General features: G+C 40.3%; 1 protein-coding gene across 1 annotated transcript in view; it reads left to right on the top strand.

Moving 5' to 3' along the window:
- The window catches only part of IL1RAPL2 (interleukin 1 receptor accessory protein like 2), a 385,827-nt gene that overhangs the window by 191,119 nt on the left and 172,233 nt on the right, over positions 1–22,475 (top strand). The window contains exons 3-4 of the mRNA XM_072877189.1: positions 13,511–13,697; positions 19,688–19,841. Coding sequence (XP_072733290.1) covers positions 13,511–13,697; positions 19,688–19,841 — 341 coding nt within the window. The remainder of the gene's footprint in view (positions 1–13,510; positions 13,698–19,687; positions 19,842–22,475) is intronic.

The raw sequence follows: 22,475 nt of genomic DNA, 5'->3' as shown, positions 1-22,475 counted from the left end.
TCATTTTCAGATGAAAACTATATGGCATGCTTCTTGGAAGGCATTACACAGCAATAAGATCTTCCTTGCCAGTTACGATGTTTTCCTGCTTTGGCTAGAACTTTCTTATATAATTTTGCCTTTTTCAAATTTTATGTTGGAGTGCAGAATGTTATATATAGTGGTTACACATAAAAGACTATATTTCTTCCTTTACTGAATTAATTTTTTCTTCCAAAAATTTGGTAATGTATCCTTGCTGTTATTGTTTATGAAATCATAGGTGGTTTAAAATAGCTGAGGAAATAGCAATAGTAATTTATTTTAATTGCATTAAAATTGGGCTAGATGTAATGTTCTGAAATATGATCACACTTTTGTGGTAGACTATCCACACCATTAACTGTGTAATTTCAGCTTTATTAATCCTTTTTTTTGGAGGGGGATAAGCAGATGTTTGCGTTTTAGTCATTAACCAGGATCACCTGCTTTGTGAGAAGAGGTCACAAATGAGAGCAGTAATTCTAGAATATGATTTTATTTTCTAGAAACATTAACGATTTCTGTTACAAATGTCTTCTTTTGTAGACTGAATGAATAGAGACTGGTAGAGAGAACTCAATGCAGTGGAAATGAAGAGGTGACTCTGTCTATCAGTGTGCAACCCTGGGTTTAGGGTTGCAAGCATAATTGAGTCTTTTGATTTGGTAGCTGAATGACAAAAATTGGGGAGGAAAATGCTTTTGATTCAAGATAAATGTAAAACTTTTGAACTTTTTCTCAACAAAGAAGTTTTCATTTAGGTTCTCTAAGAGAAAATCAGAAGCAATTCAAATCTAAATTGATGTCTTTCTAGCCACTCACCAAGGACGTGGGAAGCCCTGGTGCAATTCCCTGTGCTGCCAGAAGGGTGAAACCCCACATTTGCGTGTCCCAGTGGCCAAGGTGTGCTGCATTCAACCACTTCAAGTCTCTTGCCTTAGAACCGTTCTGTCTGAAATCCATACTTGTCTATGCAAAAGGGTGCAAGCGAGTGAGATGCTTGGATGTGGTGCTAAGGCTAAGTGGGGACAAGAGGTCCCTGTCCCAGAAGTTTATGACTTTAAAGGAAGGACACACTCTCAAGCTGGGAAGATCTTCTCTGATAGAAGGGAATTGAACACCAAGGGTTTTTAGCAAGTCATACATAAAGGATGTCACAGGCAATAGTGAGAGCTATGCTAATTCACTCTCCCCCAACTTGTTACTTTTTTCCCCAGTCAAAACAACGTGGCAAATAAGAAAACTGTATGGGGAAAATGACAACTCCACATTTCACTGAATTTCCTATTTGTTGAAAAGGTTCTTCACAATTCTAAAAAAAAAATCTGTTTTTCAAGAAGCTGCATTTTCTGGTGCATGTAGGATCAAGGCATGAGTATCTTTGAAGCAATGGGAAGGAATTTTTTGGAAGCTGCTTGAAAAGGGTGGGCATGAGCAGGTGAAGGATAGGCTGATATGACAGTGATTTGGAGATGGGTAAAAATTAAATGTGCCAGTGAATTCTTTCTTAGACAGAATTGCCATTTCAATAATCATAATGTGTGTTTTGTAAATGAACCCGTAATACTGAATAAAATTAAGGAATTTTAGAGCAGCCTTAATGAAAGAGATTGTATCTCCAGGCTGAAGAGGTCTGATACCATAATTTATTAACCAATTAGACATTGGTTCATAGGTAGGTGTGGGGGTGTGTGTATAATAGGAGGAAATTATTGTTACATTAAAACTTACTTCTCTCTTCTCACAATACATTTTGACATTGAGCTGACACTCAGATGCAAACCAAAGTGTGGCATTTGTCTCCAGTGTTAAGCATGGTTGTAACATATTAAGGGGTCCTGATTCTGCAGGGACTTTTAAAAGAGTGCAGAGTTGAGCTGTGTTAGCTAATCCATGTGAATTCCATGGATCTGCTTTGTTCTCACGTGCCTTTTCTGTGCCAAATCAAGGATATTACTACAGCAAGATCCAGTAACATCGAAAAGGGATCCTGACTAATGGATAGATGTGTGTTTCATTACAGTTCCCAGATAAATGCTGGGACATTTGTACTGTGACTTTACTGCCCAATATGGAAATGCTGCATTCTGGAGGTCTCTGCAGTACAGGCCCTGGATATGCCATTAATCTTCCAGCACCTGCCAGTGCTACTTTCAGATAAAGCTGTCAGCATTTCTGTTCCAGAGGTTTGGTGTTCTGGGATTTTTGCATCAGCACTCTGGATCGAAGCATCTTCACTGAAGGGTTCAGAGATGAGAACACCAGAACCATGGAAAGTAAAATAGATGTAAATGCACAGGGTGACCTTAAAGTTCTGAGTATGTGAGACAATCATTTGCCAGATCATGTGCTGCTTTTGCTCTCTAAACAAATACATTTGTTTTTCTGTGTTAAAAGCCCCTGTTTTTTAAAGAGGGAACAAGAACTGGGCCTACTTAGATCTTCGTAGCCTGATGAAAGAGGAGAAGATGAGCTAGGGAAGAAAGCTCAGCAAAGTTTAGCCACACGTTTGCCCTCAGCAAGGGACTACTCCTGGAGCCCTTTCTCCTAACTGGGCCCAGCTCTGAAATAAACTCAAGTACTGAATAAATGCTTTATGAACAAGATCAGTAAAACATGAGTGCATATTTGCTGTTAATTAGCTGTTGATGAAATAAAATAACACAATTCCTACGATGTGAATCAAGAGGGTAGAAAGTCTGTGCCTTGCAGGGGTGCAGGGAAAGCAGGAGGTGGAGGTTTGTGGTCACCAGCCTGGCTGACGGAGCTAAGCCTCGATTTTTGTACAGGATGCAGAATAAGAAGGGAGTGAGTGCCTTGAATGCCTATGAGGCAATAAGTCTGCAGATCTTTAATACCAGCATTTGATGCCAGAGAACTGCCAACAAATCAAGTTAGGAAATCTGCGTATCCTTTTTCTCTTACTTTGTCCCTATCTGCACAGTTCTTAATGGAGAGCAGCATTGCTATGGACATGCACAGAAGAATCAAGCCTTTGCTGAGCCATTGGTGAAATATTGAGATATTACTTTCTGAGCAGTAATAAAACAGACTGATAGTAGATTTTAAGCCTTCAGGCTTCTGAATGTCCGTGAAGCGCATGACCAGCAAATCGAAATCAGATTTAGACAGCCTGGAGGGGCTGTCAGTAAAACTTCATTTGCAGCATAACCTTTGTGCTCTCGCTTCAGTGTGTGTTAGGAGGACTGAGGAACTTTTTTCTAATGCCTACAACCTGGACTGCAGTATGCACCCATCATCCCAGGAAAAGTTGCACCACTTTTCTGAGCACTGAAAGTCTGGCTTCCAAGCGAAAAGAAAGAGGAGTTTTTTTCAGGTCCAAACAGAGACCAAACACGAGAGTTGGACTAAATCATGATGTGACAATGTGTAGGGGTAGGGTCGCTTTCTCTGTAGCCATCTCTCATGGTTCTTACAATATGTGTTTTAATACAGTCATTCGTTTTGTTGGTGGCGATATCCTCATTACAGAATGTTTCATGTTCAGGTGCTTTGGCTTTATTCAGTGCTCAGCTGCTCATGACAAAGGTGATTTTGTATCTCAAATCACTTTGAACGCAGTGTGGTATTTCCAGGTTAGTCATAGAATACCCCCTTCCATATGCTTCACTGGCAAGTGCTTTTTTTTTCTCGTAGACTTACTCTGAAAAGATCCAAAGATGATACTTTCGAGTGGGCCAGTGTCTTAAATCATCAGAAGTCCAAGAGGAGCACATCTAAGTAGTTTACATTACACATCTTATAGTTACCTCTCAGACTTGCACACTGGTACGTGATCAGCTTTCACGGCTGTACTGTCCCAGGCATGTCTGTAGAAGCCAGCTAAATTTCACACTTAGAGCAAGTGCATGGATTCAGCGTGGCATAGTCTTCCCAGGCTCTGTATGACACTAACATTAAATGTCACATATTAGAAGTGTGTGACATTTCCCACATTAAAAGTGACTGATTCTGTATAAACAGAATCCCTGTGATATATGGTATTCAATACTTGAATATGGTGTTAGAGCGGATACAATATAAAGTCAGTATGATTCATGATAAAATAAAATTTAACTTACTGAGATATAATGTTTTGGCATTATCAAAATGCAGGGGAAAGTAGAATCAGAATGCCTCTACTTTTCTATCTAAAATTGTGTAAAAATTGATGGTGCTCCTGCAAATCATTTTGATGACATTGTCTTTATTGAGAGAAATCAGTTCTGTTTGTTCTTTTGACACTTACACTTGCAGTAAAACAAAGGTTTGTTTCTTTTCCCTGGTGATATGTATATTTCCGCTCACTCACCCTCCTTCTGCATAGCTTTGAAAGAGAAAATATGCATCCTCTGTCTTTCTGAAAGCCAGTGTTTACTGTTGATGGGAAGCTGTAGGAACAGTCAGGGCTTCAAGCAGAAATGCCCATGTTGCTCTGTGGTTGGAGAGCATCCCGAGACTTCCCTGTTGCAGCAGCACGCACAGGAATGAGAATATTCTGTATCCTTCAGTTTTCCTAATAGTAAAATCCCAGGTTTAGATACCTTTAAATTGACTGACATTATTTTCTAGTCGCAACAGATTGTCATAGCGAAAGCTCCGTGTGCTGCAGTGCATCAGTAACGTTTCAGCTCACTGTCACTCGTGGAAGAAGTGCCTTCCGTGGTGGGCTTCAAACCTTGCCTGGTGGAGAGAAAGGATGCAAAGTGAAGTGTCTGCTTCCTCATACAGTCAGTTTTGCATGCAGGAGACCTATTGCCGAGATGTTGTTCAGCCCTCCTTAGCCATCTCCTCTCTGACGTGTCAGGGAGTTTTCATTTCCCTTCTGTTCTCCAAATAACAATAGAGGAGAATGTGCTTACCCAGGTACCGCTCCTGTTGAAACCCACATTGAGCCAGCTGTAACTATAACACGTCAGTAGACAATGTTGTATGCGTCCTGTGAGTGGACAGACAAATGGAAGGTTTCCTGAGGAAACCATCATGTTCAAAGTCCAAGGTGACAGAACCACAGCGAGTTAAGCTGGTATTTGGTAAGTGATCCTGGAGGAGAATTTCTTCTTTTCTGGCAAACCCGTAAGGGAAGACGCAGCCAGGAGGACTCAGCTGCAGGACTCAAACAGCTCTCATTGCAAATTGGCATAAGGGCATTCACTTCATGATTCTTCATGATAGCATTCCTTGCGTACCGTATGAGATAATAACTGATCTAGTGGTTTACATGCTCAGTCGCCCATATACAAACTGAGGGGGCTTGCCTTTCATCATTGCATCTACAAATAGGACTTACATGCATGAAGAAGGATGTGCTCCACAGGTTTTTTTCCCAGAGGCAACAAAATCAGTGAAGTTCAGCAATGCAGACAAGTCTGATGGGTACCCTGAACGCAACTTTTGTTTTGCGTGCTAGATGTCTAATAAAAAAAAGCATAGAAGAGTAGATACACTAATTCACCCACTGCGTGGGTTGGAAGAAATAAAGAAGAAAGTGTTCAGTGCTCTCAGAAACAGGGTATTGCACATGCAAAATTATTGGAAGGGGATTTCTTAATACTTTCCTGGGAGCAGTTGTCCCTGTGCCTCAGATTTATGTCATTTGTAAAGGAGCTTTTCAGTAAGACAGTATAATTTAACAGTAATATCCAGAGTTCTAATAGAAAATTATTAGGAAATAAATGAAAAGGGCAGTAGCATTTGCAGTAGCAAACTTCAGGGCAACTTGCTGCCTTGTAATTCTTAAGGGCAAGGAAGAAATTTTCCCTGAGAGCAAACCCAGCCAATTACAGGATTTCTTCTGCTGGAACAGGATGTGCTGAAGCTGATAGAGACCAGATATAGTTCATGAACTTAGGTGCGATATGCTGAGATAACTTGGTGTTCTTTTGGCTTCTGCATTTCTTCTATGTTCTGTATTATATATTCATATATTCATTTCTAATAACTAACATTTTTTAAGACTTAAAAAAAAAAATATCCAAAACCAAGGAACACTGTTGACCTGTGTGATTCAACTTAAATGCTACGAGATTTTCCCTCTGTGCCTGAGTAGTCCCTGTTGGAATGACTGACTGCTGTTTTGTTTGGTTTTTGATTGCTTCTGTCATGATGCAGAGGTCATCAGGACCAGTGCATGTGTGTGTGAAGGCAACCAGAAAAGAAATAGCTCCTCCTGACCCTTAACCATGTGCAAATCAGTCTGGCTGTCACTTACTATTCTCAGAGAGACTTAAGAAACATGATACTAGAGATTATCCCTGAATTTTCAAATCATGGCCTTGCTGTTACAGGCTGTATCACTGACTGTGCTGGGCACATCCTGACATTTTTGTGTCATATTTTCCTCTTAATAAGGATGTTAGCTGAAGTCCAACTTTAATTTAAACTTAGATCTAAGCTTTGGTGAGAGAGACCCAACTGTGAGAAACTCTACCCAACTGCCAGAGCCAAACACCTTTTCTTCTCTGTCCCAGTATCCAGAAAGCCTAAAAATTCCCTAAACAGGGCTAAACTCACAGTGAGGAGTACAGGTCTTGCTTTTACATCCCTCTGGTGAGAACTATATTCTGATGGTTAACTTGAGGAGACATCCCTGGATATCTGTTTTTCAAGCTGTTATTAATGTGAACCTTTTAAAATTACCTTTCAGTGACTTTGCTCAGAAGTTGTTTCTTTTGAATAGTGATGGTATAGCCTTTCTTCATTGTAAAACAGGGGCCTCTGGGGCATCTAGTATGTTTTAGTCAAGCTCAAATTGTCATCTTGTTTCTAGTGAGTCTTGTGTAGCTATTAAATCTTAGGAGAAAAGTATAGAAAGACTAAAAATTCTTAAAGAGTGATGGGGCCTTTAATGGTACCTCTATCTGGATTCACAATGCAGGTCTCTGTTAGAGGATCAAAGGAAGTAGAGAGAAAGCAAGAACATTGGATTTGTAACATGGTACTGTTTTAGCACTTTCTGAGTTCATACTTCCATGATGTTGTTTTCTTTTACTAGTAGGATCTTGAAAACCAGTCAGACATTAAAGGAGAGGTAGCACAGGATTAGGATTTCTCCTTATCATGCATAGGAGTTGGTATTAGATTTACAGTTATAAAAGCAACGAGCAACAAAATGCAAGACAAGAATGTTTGGAGTTGTGCCAAGGCCAGGTACCACACACGCAAGCTGCAGAATCACTGTGCCTCTTGGCCTGTGGTTCAGGGAGCAACTACAGCAGTGCCAGCCATCTGTTGAATTGTTCCTCTTTGGGCATTGCTCTCTCACTTGACAAATTGATAAGAAGAAAAAATCGAAAAACTTTGAAGGATCTGTGATTTGTAATCTCCGAGAGTGATTTACACCGTAAGCAGGGATTTGATCTTTTCCAGACAATGACCCCAACCATGTAGCAGTGGTAGTCACCGAGAAATAAGTTAGCACTTGAATGAAACCTTGACAGAGTGAGTAATGATCCATTTGTTTTTCGGAAAGATGTTACATTTGTGTGATCTGAAAAAACCAATGATAATAAGTAACTCATTTTTCTTTAAGCAGATTACTAAACCATGACCTCATTGATCTGAGCGAAACAAGCTCAGATACCATTGAAACTGCTTGGTAACTGTTATGCAAAGTGTGAAATTTAGATCAGAATAAATTTATAAAATCTCATGAAGAGAGAGGAAAACAATCAAATGCTCAATTAAGTCTGAAAGCTGATAACATAGCACATTCTTATAGCAGCTGGTAGTGGATCTGGTAGTGCATTAATTGCTGTGGACCTTCAGATGGACAAAGATGGTTGGTGGTGTAGTTATTGCTGTTATTACTTTAACTCAGAACAAGCAACAATGAATTTAAGGGTTGGCCTATACAGTCCTGCGATCAGTATGTCAGTGAGCCAATGCAAATGTCATTAAAACAGCCAGAGTGTTTAGGTACATGGAGAGAGATGTAAGTCTGAGCTGTGCTGTTCCCTGAGCACTGCTTTGATAAAAACACTTCCCAGCTTTTGGATCTACCACCATAGTCTTAGTTCTGAGACCAAAGTCTTAGAACTTTAATGTAATAAAAACCTCAACACTTAATGAAAAATGAACCTGCAAGAAAAAAAAAAATCACAAATCCTCTTGTATAAAGATGCAATTCAAATGTAGAGATTTTTTCAATCTAATAGGTATAATATAGTCAATCACTTTGCTGCCTCCTTCCTCTTTCTGAGAAAATCGATAAACAAGGGGGAAGGTTCCGTGCATACTAGAGACAAAACTGGTTTACTCGACTCTTTTAACAAACCACCTTCACTAGCAGAAACAGAAATGCCAAAGAAAAAAGTTTTTTCCAAAGTTGTGAATATTTCCTCTAATTTGAATTCAGCCTTAGGGCTGATGAATTGTCTTGAATCCAAAACAAGATGAAAAATAATTTAGGGATTGACACTTCAATTTCAAATGTCCTTCTTATCCATTTCTTTATATCCTTCCTTTTTCCCTCTTGTCCTTGCTTCAAAATCAAGCCAAACTCACAATTTTGCTTGCTTTTGTTTTTAGACCTGTTAAACTTCCTTGGTTTTCCCTGTGGTTTTCTATTGGATTCTGAGCTGGCTTCAGTTTGTGGTTCAGAGCCAGTTTCAGGTGGCCTGGGGATTACAAAAGCCTTGCCACCAGAACAAAGGAAACTGCTTTGTGAACTCTGGCAAAGCTAAACCCTTCACATTTCCAGTCGAGAGAGTAGGCCTGGTTTATAACTACTCCCTTGAAATAGGGAATTACAAATCTTAGTTTCAGTGTGAAAACATAAGACACTTAAATCTTTTTCTTTGTACTATGGACTGATTCTTTTCTTCCATCTTCCTGTTCCCCTTATGACCACTGCTACCATCTATAGAAATGGAAACCATTGGAAATCAACTCCCCTGGAAAATGAATGGCTTGGAAACCTTTCAGAAAAGACAAATTATTAAAAGACCCACTTTCAGACTCATGGGTTTATTTCCTTTACATGTGGAAACTGGCTGTCTGCAGTCTGCCAGGTTCATTTGCGTTCCAATATTCTGTACTTATATACAACTCTTCTTACCTGGCCTCACAATACTGAGATCACCACGGCAAGCCCTCCAGCATCTTCCTCATCCACCTGGAAGATGCTTCCTTTTTATTGCTTTCAGCCACCAATTCTGTTACCAAAACCCAGGTTACCAGCTTTGCTATTGTTATCTATAGTTCTTCCTGTGTTCCAGCTTTCCTCATTAAATATGGTCATATAACCTTTCCTGCCAGTCTGCAAACTGCTGGGAGCACTGACCTCCCCCACCAAGCTCCGTGACCATGTACTGAAAACAAAAGTGGATCCTCCTTTTTATAATTCCTAGGCCATCTGTTTAGCTTTAAAAGAAGAAAAGCAATAAATGTAGGATTCATGATAGTCAGTCTCCACACCTTAAAAAAAAATAAATTAAAAAGACTCTTAACATAAACAACTTAAATGCAGCTCATCAAGGAGAGCCCTTGAGGACACAGAGGTCTTGAAAACAACTGGAAAAAAAGAACTGGATCCCTCCCAGCATAGCAGCTCTATGGGCTTCCTGAGGGACCTCCGTAGGTGAGTTCCCATCACCTCAGCGACCTGCGTGGTGGCCGGCACCATAATATTCCTGTCTGTTTACCCAGGTGGTAAAACCAATGCTGTAGTGGCCATTGACTGCTTTGTGATCCCCTTCCTGAGTTTTCCCTCAAGCTGTCACCTTCTACAGAGTCTCTTTATGCCCCAGGCCCCATAAGGGAGGGAAGACAGCACGTTCCCATGTGCCAGTGAAACCAAATGCACGTGTTTCTGCAAATTACAGTTCCAATTACAAGGTTTTTTTCTGTGTAGGAAAATTAACTGGTTTGTCTACAATTCCCGCATAAAATGAACGTGGTCAATTCCATGGCAATCTTCTGGTTAAAACAAAAGGAATGTATCTTTTTAGGAAGCTCTGTCTCGTAGCCTCTGAGCTGACAGAAAAATGGTAGGCATGGGAGTCTCCAAGGAAAAGTCAGCACAGAGCCATCACCTGCTCAGAGGACTGACTGCTGAAATGCATACCATCCTGGGGAACAGCTTGCCCAGCACAGCGAGGAATGGCTCACCTCTTCTACAAACTTCAGCTCCCAGACTTCTGCCTCAAAATTGAGAAAAACAGTGAGGCTGATCAAACTGCTGTTTCCTTTTGCACATGACTGAACTAAAACTGTTATCCCGAACTGACTTGATTAAAGGAAGGCTGCTGCTTCATTCACTGGAATTCCTGCAGAAGTTGCCCTTTTCTGAATTACCAGCAGTAGCACTAATGTGAGTGGCTGGTGAAGAAGCATTCATAAAGCTTTCAAGTCGATTGCTGTTGGCTTAGTGAAGGCTTTCTTCATCATAAGCCTGAATAGATTTATTGTCTCGGTCGTGGAGCGTGGACAAAAGTGATAGTGCTCACCAGGCACTTAGTTTTCTCAATTCTACTCAATTCTAATTGTAACTAATGAAAAGAATACTACATTTTTAGGTTGTGGTTCCAGGAAGCATTTTAAATAGAAGTAGCCTCCAGCGCTGTTCAAAATACAATCTAAATAATGCAAGATTGTTAGCAGAAAATACAGCACTATTAAATAACACCAAGTAATGGACAACTATTCAAAGTCATTATTCTTGATTAGCCTGGATCATTATTACTGAGCGCATGTGACCTTATTTGCACTCAGTACTACTTGTAGTCATTCAGGAAAGTTAAATAATCATTGCTGATTAATGACTATTGATTATACTGGGTGATTGTACCCATATTTTGTGGATTTTCAGTGCTGTATTAGGAAGCATTGAAACTTTCCGGATATGTTTTGTTTTCTTCCTACAAAAAAGGTAACCCTTTTCAAAAGCAAGCAGCTTGGGAAAAAGTTGACTTGTGTTCCCTAAATCATATGCGTATTTCTGAAAAGCCCACCCAAAATGATGCATTTTTTTCAGTCCAGAGAACTTTTGTTTCTGGTAAAATAATAGGTTTTGTGTAGTTTGTGAGATGAGACTTTTTTATAGCCTCTCAACTGAAACACATTGTGGCGGTGTGCAAAGTGAGCCTTTCCACTCCGAGGTGAGGGACAGAGAAAATATCCACCAATTTTATTACATAAATGTACAGGGGGCATTTTGAAGAGAAGGGAGTAGGAAGGGGGAAGTCTGTGGTTCTGCTGAATACGTAACACTAACAATGCTGAAAATGGGAGATTTCTGAAGATTGCCTCTTGATTTGTCTTGCAAATACCTCTTTCTGCAAATACCTGCTCATGGCACACCTTTGACAAGAAGCATTTGCACAGTGTTTGGTCAGCGCTTGTTTCGCATGAAGCTTAGAGCCGTGATGAAGTGTCCCTATAGACCTTTTTATTTTCTTCCTAACTACAGGCTCACTTGACAGAGTGACATGTTGAAACATTGCATAAGAAAAGATTTGTTATGGAGCGTATTGGAATTTTTTTTTTTTTTTTAAATTAAAAGCATTGTCATGAGTCTAATTGGACGGAGTAAGCAGCCAGTATCATTAGCGTCAGGCTGTCACTGACAGACCACTTCCCAGGTACAACAGGGCAGTTTTTGTCTGCCGTGCCACCCTCTTGCCCCAGCTAAACCAGTTTGCAGCAGAGCTGCGATGGAAGAGGCAGTGGCAAAGTGGCAATATCTCCCGCAAGAGCTCTCCACAGCTCCCTTTGATGGGAGTAACCCCCCAGCACGTCGGTTTTACTCCAGGCTTTTTTGGTTGTGGTGCAGTCAGTTAAAATGACAAAATGATGCACGATGGGAGGAAGAGCCTCATTATATTGTCGGTTGTACTTTGTAGTTTGCTTTCAAAGGACTCTGTTTGCCGTCACACCTAATGAAGGGCAGAAGCTGACAGTCTGGGTTGCAACGATCCTGTGCAAAGCGCAAATGCTTCACAGTAACACCATGACAAACACCGGTTTGGGGGTTTTTTATTGGGTGTCTGATTAGCTCTGTTAAAGATGCAAGTCTGAAGGAATTTAATTTAATCCCATTTTCTTGATTGTGAGGCACAGGAGCTGGGCTGGTTGTGTTTGTTCTACCCCGATATTACAAAAAACTAGGTGTAGCCCGCAATCTTCTCTCCTGGATTTAGCTCTGTCAGGGTTCTTTGGTGATAGAGCAGGCAATGGTTTGAAGTGCTAAGGGATTTCATTTTTCAAGATTTTAAGGCCAAAATGTATCTGCGTCTGACCAGTCTGACTTCTTGTGTATCTGTGCTGGGTGCCCATGCGCAGGCGCTGGCAGCGGGGCTGCAGGGTCCCCTCTGAGGAGAGCTGAGGGGCTGCCCCATGCCGGACATGGCCGGTTCCACAGGCCCCACCGCAGGGCACAGCCGAGCCCCTCAGCGAGGCTGGCGGTGCCTTGCAGAAAGTGTTTAAGGAAGGGCCAAACGCTGCTGGTCGGCGAGGGGAAAAGTGTGAGAAAAGCCCCGCGACACCAAGGGCCGGGCAGGAGGAGGGAGGAGACGCTCCGGGCCCCGAGCAGAGCCTGCCCTGCGGCCGTGGAGAGAGCCCGGGGAGCTGGTCTTCCTGACAGGAACTGCAGCCATGGAGGGCCCACGCGGGAGCAGGGGAACCTGTGAGGAGGGAGAGGCGGCAGGGAGGAGCCGTTACGGACGGACCACAACCCCCCATTCCCACCCCATCCCACCTGGGGAGGGAGAGGCAGAGGAGTAAAAAAAGGAGGTTAGGGGAATGTGTTTTAGCTTTTTTGTCTTTCTCATCATCCAAACCTATTTTAGTTTGCAATTAATGAAAATATTTTTTTCCAAGTCGAGTCTGTTTTGCCCATGACGGTAATTGGTAAGTGATCTTCTTGTCTTTATCTCGACCCATGAGCTTTTTCATCTTATTTTCTCCTTCCCATCCTGTTGAGGGGGAGTGAGAGAGCAGCTGGGTGGGCGGCTGGCAGCTGGTCCAGGTCAACCCACCACAACATCACATGCTGCAGGGTTTTATATAGCAGTTCCTTCAGGGGGAGGAATTCTTCCTGCATGATGTGCTTTAACATCCAGCACGTAACCCTTCTTCTCAAATGTATAGCACTGCATACTGGAGTGAAATCTCCTGAAGATGGGAGAAAAAGAGGGAGAGGAGGAGTGTGCGTGACACACAGAGGAAATGGGACAGTGTATCCTGACCAGCGTTTGAGATGCCAACAGGTTCCTGTGTTCGTAGACTTCCAAGCTTGAAAGAGCTGCTGTGCTGGGTTAGATCACTTGTCAACAAAATTTCTACAGGGCTCTTCATAGTAAATCAGAAATGAGCCTTTACATTTTCTAGTAATTCCTCTGTGTTGGAAATGCAAAGCAGGACAGTCACTATTTGAATGTGTCGCTGAAGTGTTTGTGAAGATGAGAGCTTAACAAAGAAAGTTACTGTGCTGAAACAAACATGGTAAAAAGGAGGTAGGATAAATGAAAACATCTTTCTGTCCCTGCAGAAACTCAACGTATTGCATGAAGGTGTCCATGTCCTTGACGGTAGCTGAGAATGAAACTGGGCTTTGCTACAACAGCAAGATCAGATATCTGGAAAAATCAGAAGTCACTAAGAGAAAGACAATCTCCTGTCCTGATATTGAGGATTACAAAACAGCCAGTCAAGAGCCAGATGTGGTGTGGTACAAGGTAACTATTGCTGTCTTATTGCTATTGTGCTGAAACTATACAAAACTTCCACTGTTTTCTGTCTGAGGCTGAGATGGCCTTTTCTGAGCCTGCAGTGGTTTGTGACTGGTCTGGAGGATGCTCTCCTAGTATTACAGAAGTAATACTAAAGTACAGGCAAAACTACCCAGCATAGTTGTTGTCCAACAGAAATCAGCATCAATAAGGATGTTCTGTGCAGGAGGCCACATGATTTTTCTAACAGCAATACCACCTTCCCAAGCCACTGTGCCTCTGTACCAGTTTCCACCTTGGTATGATGTCTCCCTACCTGATACAGTAGTAGAAACAAAGAGAGGCAACCTACAATGGAGCCAAAAGTGTATCAGCACCACCAGCTTCAGTAGCACTACCCAATTAATTTTTATGAAGTCTGTTGGGTAATTTCACCAAGGCTTGTTAATTTTTACCAAAGTCTGCTGGGTAATTTCACAGAGATGCATTTACTTTTGCTGAGGTTCATTGAGTAATTTTACTGAGGTCTGTTAGTTTTAACTGAGGTCTGTTAGATACTTTTACTACTCGGCAGATAACTCAGCTGGCTGTACCTTCTCCAAGGCCTGTCACGTATCGCACACTACTTTCAGCAGCAGATGTATCGGTGACGTGTTTCTGTAGCTCCCCAAGAAAACAGGAGAATGGCTAAATTATGGGTTGTCAGGCAGACATCAGGTACCAAGACCGTAGCAAGGTCTGGCAAATTTTACCTGTTTTCTGGACTTGGGCCAAAGTCTGATATTTGAAAAGCCCTCGGGTACGAGTTGCTGCAAGAAACAATGCAGAAGAATAAAGAGCTGAGAGTCAGAGGGAACAAGAAATAGTTGGGCAAGAGGAAGAGCTCAGTGGGGTCCGTGGAAAATAGAGTTTGGATTGTAGGGATAAAGGCAGAATGAGTTTAGGACAAGCTTGTTTCAGGTAATGAAGACAGAAACACACAAACTAGTTAAATCCTAAATTTTGAGTGCTTGATTTGCCAACCTTAATAACATTCTTTAAAGATAGTTATTTTGTGTGAAATAAGTAATATGTGTAGAGCTGCAGATTTTTTTCCTCCTTAGCAGGTTGCATCAGAAAAGAGCAATTATAAAAGTTGTCATCTATTTCTATTTTTTACAGAAATCTCACATGTTCTGTTTTATAGTAACAAAACGTGTGCCATAACCCACTGTTAGTATAAACAAAGTTTTTCTTTCAGCCATTGAAGCTGTTTCTCTCAGCATATGGGTGGATATCTTCAGTACTATTCATACATAAAATATATGTATTCAGTTAAGACTGAAATCTTGGAGAAAAGAGGGTACCAGAGAGAAGGTGTTTCTTACCCTATCTACCTAGGTATTACTGAACACCAGATCATTGAATATCTCATTTTTTTGCAAGAGCACACTGCAAAAATAGTCTGGCAGGAATAATCTTCAGCTGTCATGGAGCAGAAATCAGTCTAAGGAAGATGCATGTACAACCCCACATCAATGATGCTTTGTGCTGACCAAGAAAGGGAACGGAAGGGTCTTTCTTCCATATACCCGCACGTGTTATCTGGGTTGCACACACAGGTTGTGTGACACCAGGCTGGAGTGTGACAGCTGACTGACAAGTCATCACCGTGGTGAAATTGAACAGAATTGATGTGGTTGGATGATAATGGTGAGACAATTGAAGGTGACTACCTTTAGTCTGGCTTGATAATGAAAAGAGACATTAATGGAATAACCTACTACATATACCTCCTTATCCATAATTAACAATAAGGTGCTACCAGTTCAGTTCTTAGACAACATTTATATTATCTGGACCCGAGTCAGGAAGCTCAGTAATGTGAAATGTCAATATTAATGTTATGCAGAAGGTATATATGTCACGTTATCCCTTGAAACTTACTCCTGAAATGGGGTTTTGGAAAAATATTCTAGAGGGTATTGTGGTACTAACTGTTAATAGAAGTCTGCCTATTCAAAAGAGCGTAAGTCCAGTTTCTAGAAAATATATAATTACTTGGATTTCAAAATAATATGATGAGTACTGGGGTAACCCCTACAAACGGCAATCTGGGACTTAAGATCATGCTGTGTAAGGCAATGTGTATAACAAAAAGTCAGTCCTTTTTCCTAAAGAACAGTGTAAAGTGATATTCCACTTTAGGATCTGACCCTCACTTTCTGAAGAAGGCATCTGTTTCCAGTCATGGCAGACTGGATCCTCAAGTTTTTCCCCTCTACCGTTGTGATTGAGTTTGATGTGTACATGAAGGTGTAATCAGCCATCTTCTTGAGTAAATCTGCTCCAGAGGCACTGGGGGCAATTCCGTTTCACCATGCTATTGGTGAAATAGCAATGGTGAAATTTAGAGAATTTTTAGAGAAGATTTTCATCCGGGGGAGAGCATAAGTTGTCCAAAATAGAACACTAGATACATAAATATGAAGAAGTCCTCGAGGTTCCTTCTTTGTACCTTTGGCTGAAAAGAGAAATCCTTGTGTTCATGAGAACCTGCCAGTTCGCTGGTAGTTGGGGAGTGGACTTGTGAGCGATGAAATACCATCAGACAGGACAGTAATGGTGCAAGCCCACCGTGTGCAGGACTCACCCTGCCATCCAGAAGGCTTCTCTATGTGGAGGGATTAATGAGTCTGAGCCAATAACTGCATCAATTTACAGGGAGTTAACTGTAATTTAAACACGCTCTTAAAATAATTATGCCTGAATAGATTTCCACATATGCACCAGATAAGTAGTAAAACATTTGCTGTGAGGATTTGTTTTAACAGTAGTATGAACTTCACTTCTAGCTGGAATTACACTGCATGAAATATTTATTTTTAAAGATTTCTACAGTTAATACCATTGATATACACACAGCTCTGTTATGCCTCTTAGAACTGTTTTGACAAGTAGTGTAAGGATTTTTTTAAAATAAATGTATATGTCAAGGCATGATTGGATGAATGGGATTTAACAGTAAGAGCAGTTTCATGAAAAATCAACTGGCAGAGGAAAAAGGTATATTACATCTAGAATGCAGAGTCTTAATGCATTTCCACCATCTCTTTTGTACTACTGGGTTGGAGGAAGGGCCGTGGAAACTTGGAGGAAGGGCTGTGGAAACAATCAAAATGTCAGGTGAAGGACAGGTAGTTGTTATCTATCTACCCTAGAAAAAAATAGAGTTGTTGAGGTGCTGCCACTTAAATTTCAGGGAAGAGAAAAAGAAGCATAATAGTGCACAACTTAATTATTGGGAGGAAAAAGCCCCAAAATATTTAAGATGTCTAAGGAGAATAATTAGGCTAGAAAAAGAAACTTTCAGATTCTTCTAGCAGGTAAACATGGTGCAAAAGCAGGAAAGAGCAATTAATTGGTTAAACAAGCAACAGTCATACAATTGAGCACTTACCCTTTTAGAGAAATTAGCAGACCTCTGACAGTAAAATATAGATTGTTTCCACAATATGAAGACTAGTTAGATTTTTTTTAAATTGGTTTGTTTCTCAGACATTTTTGTTGCTTAAAGTACAAATTGTTATGATTTTCCAGCTTCTCCCCTTTTTTGCTTTTAGTTTTGCGGTTTGAACTAGTCTGTATATAGCAGGCGGAATAAAACAGGCATTTTCAACATATGTTTAGCCTGCATAATCAGTAGAAGAAAAATTAATTAGCTAAATTTAGGAAAGAAAGGGTTATAAATCCTTTTTAATATGAAGTGTTTTAAGTAGATACAGAAAAACAATTAGGAAATTAATGGTACAATTCCAGCAGAACAATTCCTCACTGTAAAACCACAATAGCACAAACATTGTTTGTGCTAAATCATTAATCTGTAGTAGTAAAGATGTCGCCCTTCTTATTACAAACATGTAGTATATAAAAATATAAAGCGTATGAAAATGTATCTTCGATCTCTTTGCTCCCATACTTTTAAAAATAAAATAGAGAATATAAAACTGGTAACGTATGATAGGGTCTTTTAGTGCTGCACTGAAAGGGTGCATATCTGAAATATGTTTACCTTGTGTATTCTGGGAATTGTATTCCTCCTAAATTAGGGTTGAATAGAACTGAATCTTATTCTTTGCCCAGTGTTCAGATTTAGTTACTCCAAGTAGGTGGTTGATGCACCTTTAAATAGGACTAAAGAATTGCGTGCAAATCAGAAAGGATTTAATGGCATTTTCTGGCTCAGATCTGTGTCCTGTATGAGTCTCAAGCGATATCAGTGTAATTTAGTAACAAAAATAAGCTGTGATTCTCCTTAGCACAGCAGATAGGATCTGGATTCTGATCATTCTCTGTCATCAGTGTTAACTAAAGTTCACATGCGAGACAAGATTACACTTTCCTTACATCTGTACTTTGGAAACAGAAAGATAACCTGAACACTCAGTTACCTGTGGGGGAATTGCACAGTTTCAGTGTTTGAAATCTGACCACGTTGTAACTGAATTTGGCCTACTAGGGATAGGGATAAATGCTTCAGTGCTCCATTTTCAAGTGCAAGGCCAAAAGCTCGCTGTCCCATCTTTTTATTTCTTTATTATTATCCTTTAATTTAGAAACTGACATTGTGGATTTGGAATGTGTATGGAGTCCCATGAAAAAATTATGTTTGTGTCATTCTGATCTCTTGCTGTCATGCAATATATTTGCATGTCAATGTATTTTCTTGTTTGGTTGTTTTAAGATAAAGCTTTGTTCTATTTTGTTTGCTGTATTTCTGACACTGCTGTTGCAGATGAGCAGAAAATGGGGCATAGGTCTGGGCTATTTACGCGAATCTCTGAAGTTGCTGAGCCTGATATAACTGATGTGAGATTGTTAGCTGCAGTCTGAGAGCTTATTCCATGTTGCCACCTTGAGAGAGGGAATAGAGGGGCATTAAAGGAACTTGGGCCCTATGTTGCTTTGTGTGCTCTGGGTACGGAATTAGCCAGAGCCTCCAGAACTGTCAGGAGTACTGACTGTTTTAGAGCACTGAGAAAAGCGTGATTTTGTTTGCTGGCAGATGGTTTGATGTTAAAGTTATTGAGAGACAATGAATATATAATCTTAAGGTGCTATTTTAAAGAGACAATGATCAGATAGTGCCTTTGCTTTTAGTTCAGAGCATTCCAACAGTACTCATTCAATCATGAGTACTGTTAGCGTGGAAGGTGTCTGATATGGCTGCAAGGGTACAGTATGTGAGGAAGGGGAGAGCCTCTTTTTTCATTGTATCACACACTGTACAGAAGGACTCAAATGCTCTTCCAGTAGGACCATGATTTGTAGTGATGAACCTATATCTGCTAAATAACAGCTAAGGTCTGGCTGGTGAAGTCAGTGAGAGTTGCAGGCCATCAGTACCGTGTACTCCATCAGAGGACGCACATGGGGGTGATGCTACAAAGAGCCCAGTGATGGGAAAAGGCTGAATCAGAGCTCATCAGGTGCCAGAGAAGCCAGTGATGAGAAACAAGACGATAAGGAAATCAGGCTTCCTGAATTCTCTTGCTCACAAAACTGCTGCTGTTCTGCCTGTTTTCTTCTGTTGGTAAATGGTTCTAGCCTGAGACTGCGTGTAAAGTTTGCCTTCAGGCTAACTCTTAACAGATGTTGCCCTTACTCCCTTCAAACAGAGATGTGTTTTAATGGTCCATCCTAAAGTTGAGGTCTTGGCAGTTGTTCATCATGAAAAAGAGAAGATGCTTAACCATTGCTGCAGGGCACCATGTATTAAACACGGCCCATGTGATACAGTGGGAATTACTGAACCTTAAAAACATTTGTGTTTAATTTCTGTCTTCAGATTAACTCCAGTTTCAGATCTCTGTGCTTTCGGAAATTATATTTGAATTTTAATTGCAAAATATATTGAGATGGTTGTTTACTTATGTATAATACTAAAAACCTGATCAGGCAACACTGTCTTATGTCATACAAACTGGGTAATTTTGGGAATGGATTTTTTTCTGCAGGAATGTAAGCCAAAAATGTGGAGAAGCATTGTAATTCAGAAGGGAAATACTCTCTTAATACAAGAGGTCCAGGAAGAAGATGGAGGAAATTATACCTGTGAACTGAAGTTTGAAGGCAAACTTATACGAAGAACAGTTGAATTGAAGGTTACTGGTAAGAATCTTTGTTCTATGCTGATAGAAAAAATAAAGCTCTGAAATAATAAGAAAAAGTGTTTTTCACATGTCAGTGAATCCATTTGATAGAAGTAAGTCCAAACCAAATCCCAATAGCCAAGCAGTCCCAAACTAGGGGAAATTTATATCAAGATCTTATAAAATTCCACAAAAGACTACTACTATCTTTTGCTCTGTACACAACCTGGAAATGCTGGTTATAAAGCAAAAGGTAGAGCAGACCAGCAGACCTAAGTCCTCCCTATATGCTGGAAGTAACTCAGACTCCAGTTTCGTCTTCAATGTTAAACAGAGGGAACGTTAACTGAAGCTGTAAAACAGGCTTTTGGTGAGGTTTGTCCTAGAACAAAACACAGCCAAAAGAGACTTATTGAGTCCTTAGTATTTTTTTGAGTGATTGTTCCATATTTTTAAGCTTTGGTTTAATTTATGATGATCAACTTCTCTAGTCTAGGGTTTGTCTATAGTGAAGAGTGTTGTACAACCTATTCCAAGAATGAAGTTAGGAACATTGGACTGTCAGGGGAAAGTAACCTGCTTATCAGGAGATCGTACTTTGTATGTTTCTGAGTCCACTTAGTAATCTACTAGTCAACAGTATTTTTCTGTCTCTTTTTGTCAGCTACCCAAAATGAATGGGTAAAATACTATTGCCTACCAATATATTCCTGATCCCTTTCCATTCCACTGTACAGTATGTCATCTATAATTATTATTTTGCCTTCAGTGTCTGTGGAACTTTGCAAGTATCTGAAAACAGTTGAGTTTTTTTCAGCCTTTCGCACAAAACCATATAAACAAATGGTTAGGTATTTTCTTGTGTGTTTTGACGTACTGATTAAGATGGGGTTCTACTTAAAGCAGTGATAAGTAGAATTCTACTTTCTTATATCAAACTGAGTTAGTCCATATGATATTTCTAATGTGTTCTTGAAATACAATTCTTTCCTTTATTTTGAGTTAAATCAATTTTTCTTTTCTTATCCTTATTCCTCATTTTAAATGAGTTCTTTTCCCTGTGTGCCAGATTCATATATCATGTGATTCTTTATTGTCCATTTTTGACCATGGACAGATCTCTAAAGTATTGATTTGACCTACCTGACCCCAGACCTGTCAAATGAAGATATAATACCTGCCTTGTAGATAGTTGCTATCCTAGGTAGCATGCTGGTCTTCAACCAGAATATGAACTAAGTTTGACAAAGTGAAAATGAGATGCATCTAATTAAATTCCCCATGATGGATATTCTTTAGATAACAGATATTCTATGCTCTGCCTCTCATCATGACCTTGTTAGAACTCATGTATTCTCTTCATTATTTGAACAGTGTGGTATATTCATACTTCACAATTTATTTAATTTGTCCTAAACTAACTATAGTATGTATTAAAGTTAATTGTTTTATTAAAATGTTTATGACCTGAATTATTAAAAATGTAAATATGGAATATGCAAGTGTTCTCCTGCAAAATGCTTGAGAACCAAGAGATTGTTCCCCTTGTAATTTGGTGTGAAATTAATACTAAATTAAATTTCCTTTAGCTTATAAAAGCAGATATGTTAGTAAACACCTTTTCCAGATTTAAGTGTTTGGGAGACATATCTGATATTATGTGTTTGCTGGTTGAATCTCTCTAGATATCTGGAACAGGCTAGTAAGTTTATGTAGATGATGACCTGAAAATATGGATTAGAACTATGACTGTAATACATAGACCCATAAAAGCATATTATCTTACAGCTCGGTGCTTCACCAAGTTTCTTTCTGCTGTTTCTGTTTTGTTTCAGTTTGTGGATTTTATATGCATGTGGGTTTAGATCTTTATGGGGGAGAGGTCAAAGAAAACTCCTACAACAACCAGCAGAGGATTACTTGTGTTGTGTGGCTGGCCACGTCAGGTGGAGGGTCCTGAGGCAGATCAGATCACAGACTGGGAGCAGGTACATGACATACTCAGGGACTTTGTTGAAGAATATGTTTCACGGGAGGCAGAAAGAATACTACATACTGGTGTAGTTGTTGACACGCATCCTGAGAGTTTGCTTTCCCTGGGGCTAGTGCAGATCTAGGTTGGAGGTGCCTCTGGAGATCATCCCACCCAACCCCCAGCTCAAGCAGAATCAGCTACAGCAGGCTGCCCAGGGCTATGCCCGGTTGGGTTTTGATTATCTCTGAGAATACCTCTCTGGGCAAGGCTGCCACAGTGTTCAACCACCCTCACAGTAAAAAAGATTTTTCTTATGTTTAAACAGAATTTCTTTTATTTCAGTTTGTGTGCCCGTTGCCTCTTATTCTTTCACTGGGCACCACTGAGAACAGTCTGGATCCATCTTCTTTACACCTTCCTACCAGGTGTTTATGTGCATGGATAAGATCCCCATGAGCCGCCTTTTCTCCAGATCAACCCACCCCAGCTCTCTCAGCCTCTCCTTGTAAGATAGATACTCTAGTCCCTTAATCATCTTCGTGGCCCTTCACCGGACTCGTTCCAGTATGCCCATGTCTTTCTTGTAGTGGGATTGCTGTTGCACTGGGCCACATTATTCACCTGTCTGAAAACTGAGTTCTCATCAAAATACTGTACCAGGAGGAGCTAGGGTGGGAC

This window comes from Ciconia boyciana, chromosome 12 (assembly GCF_034638445.1).
Source record: "Ciconia boyciana chromosome 12, ASM3463844v1, whole genome shotgun sequence".
Classification (NCBI taxonomy): Eukaryota; Metazoa; Chordata; class Aves; order Ciconiiformes; family Ciconiidae; genus Ciconia; species Ciconia boyciana.
Note: the sequence above shows the minus strand (reverse complement) of the source record. Positions and strands in the feature narration are given on the sequence as shown.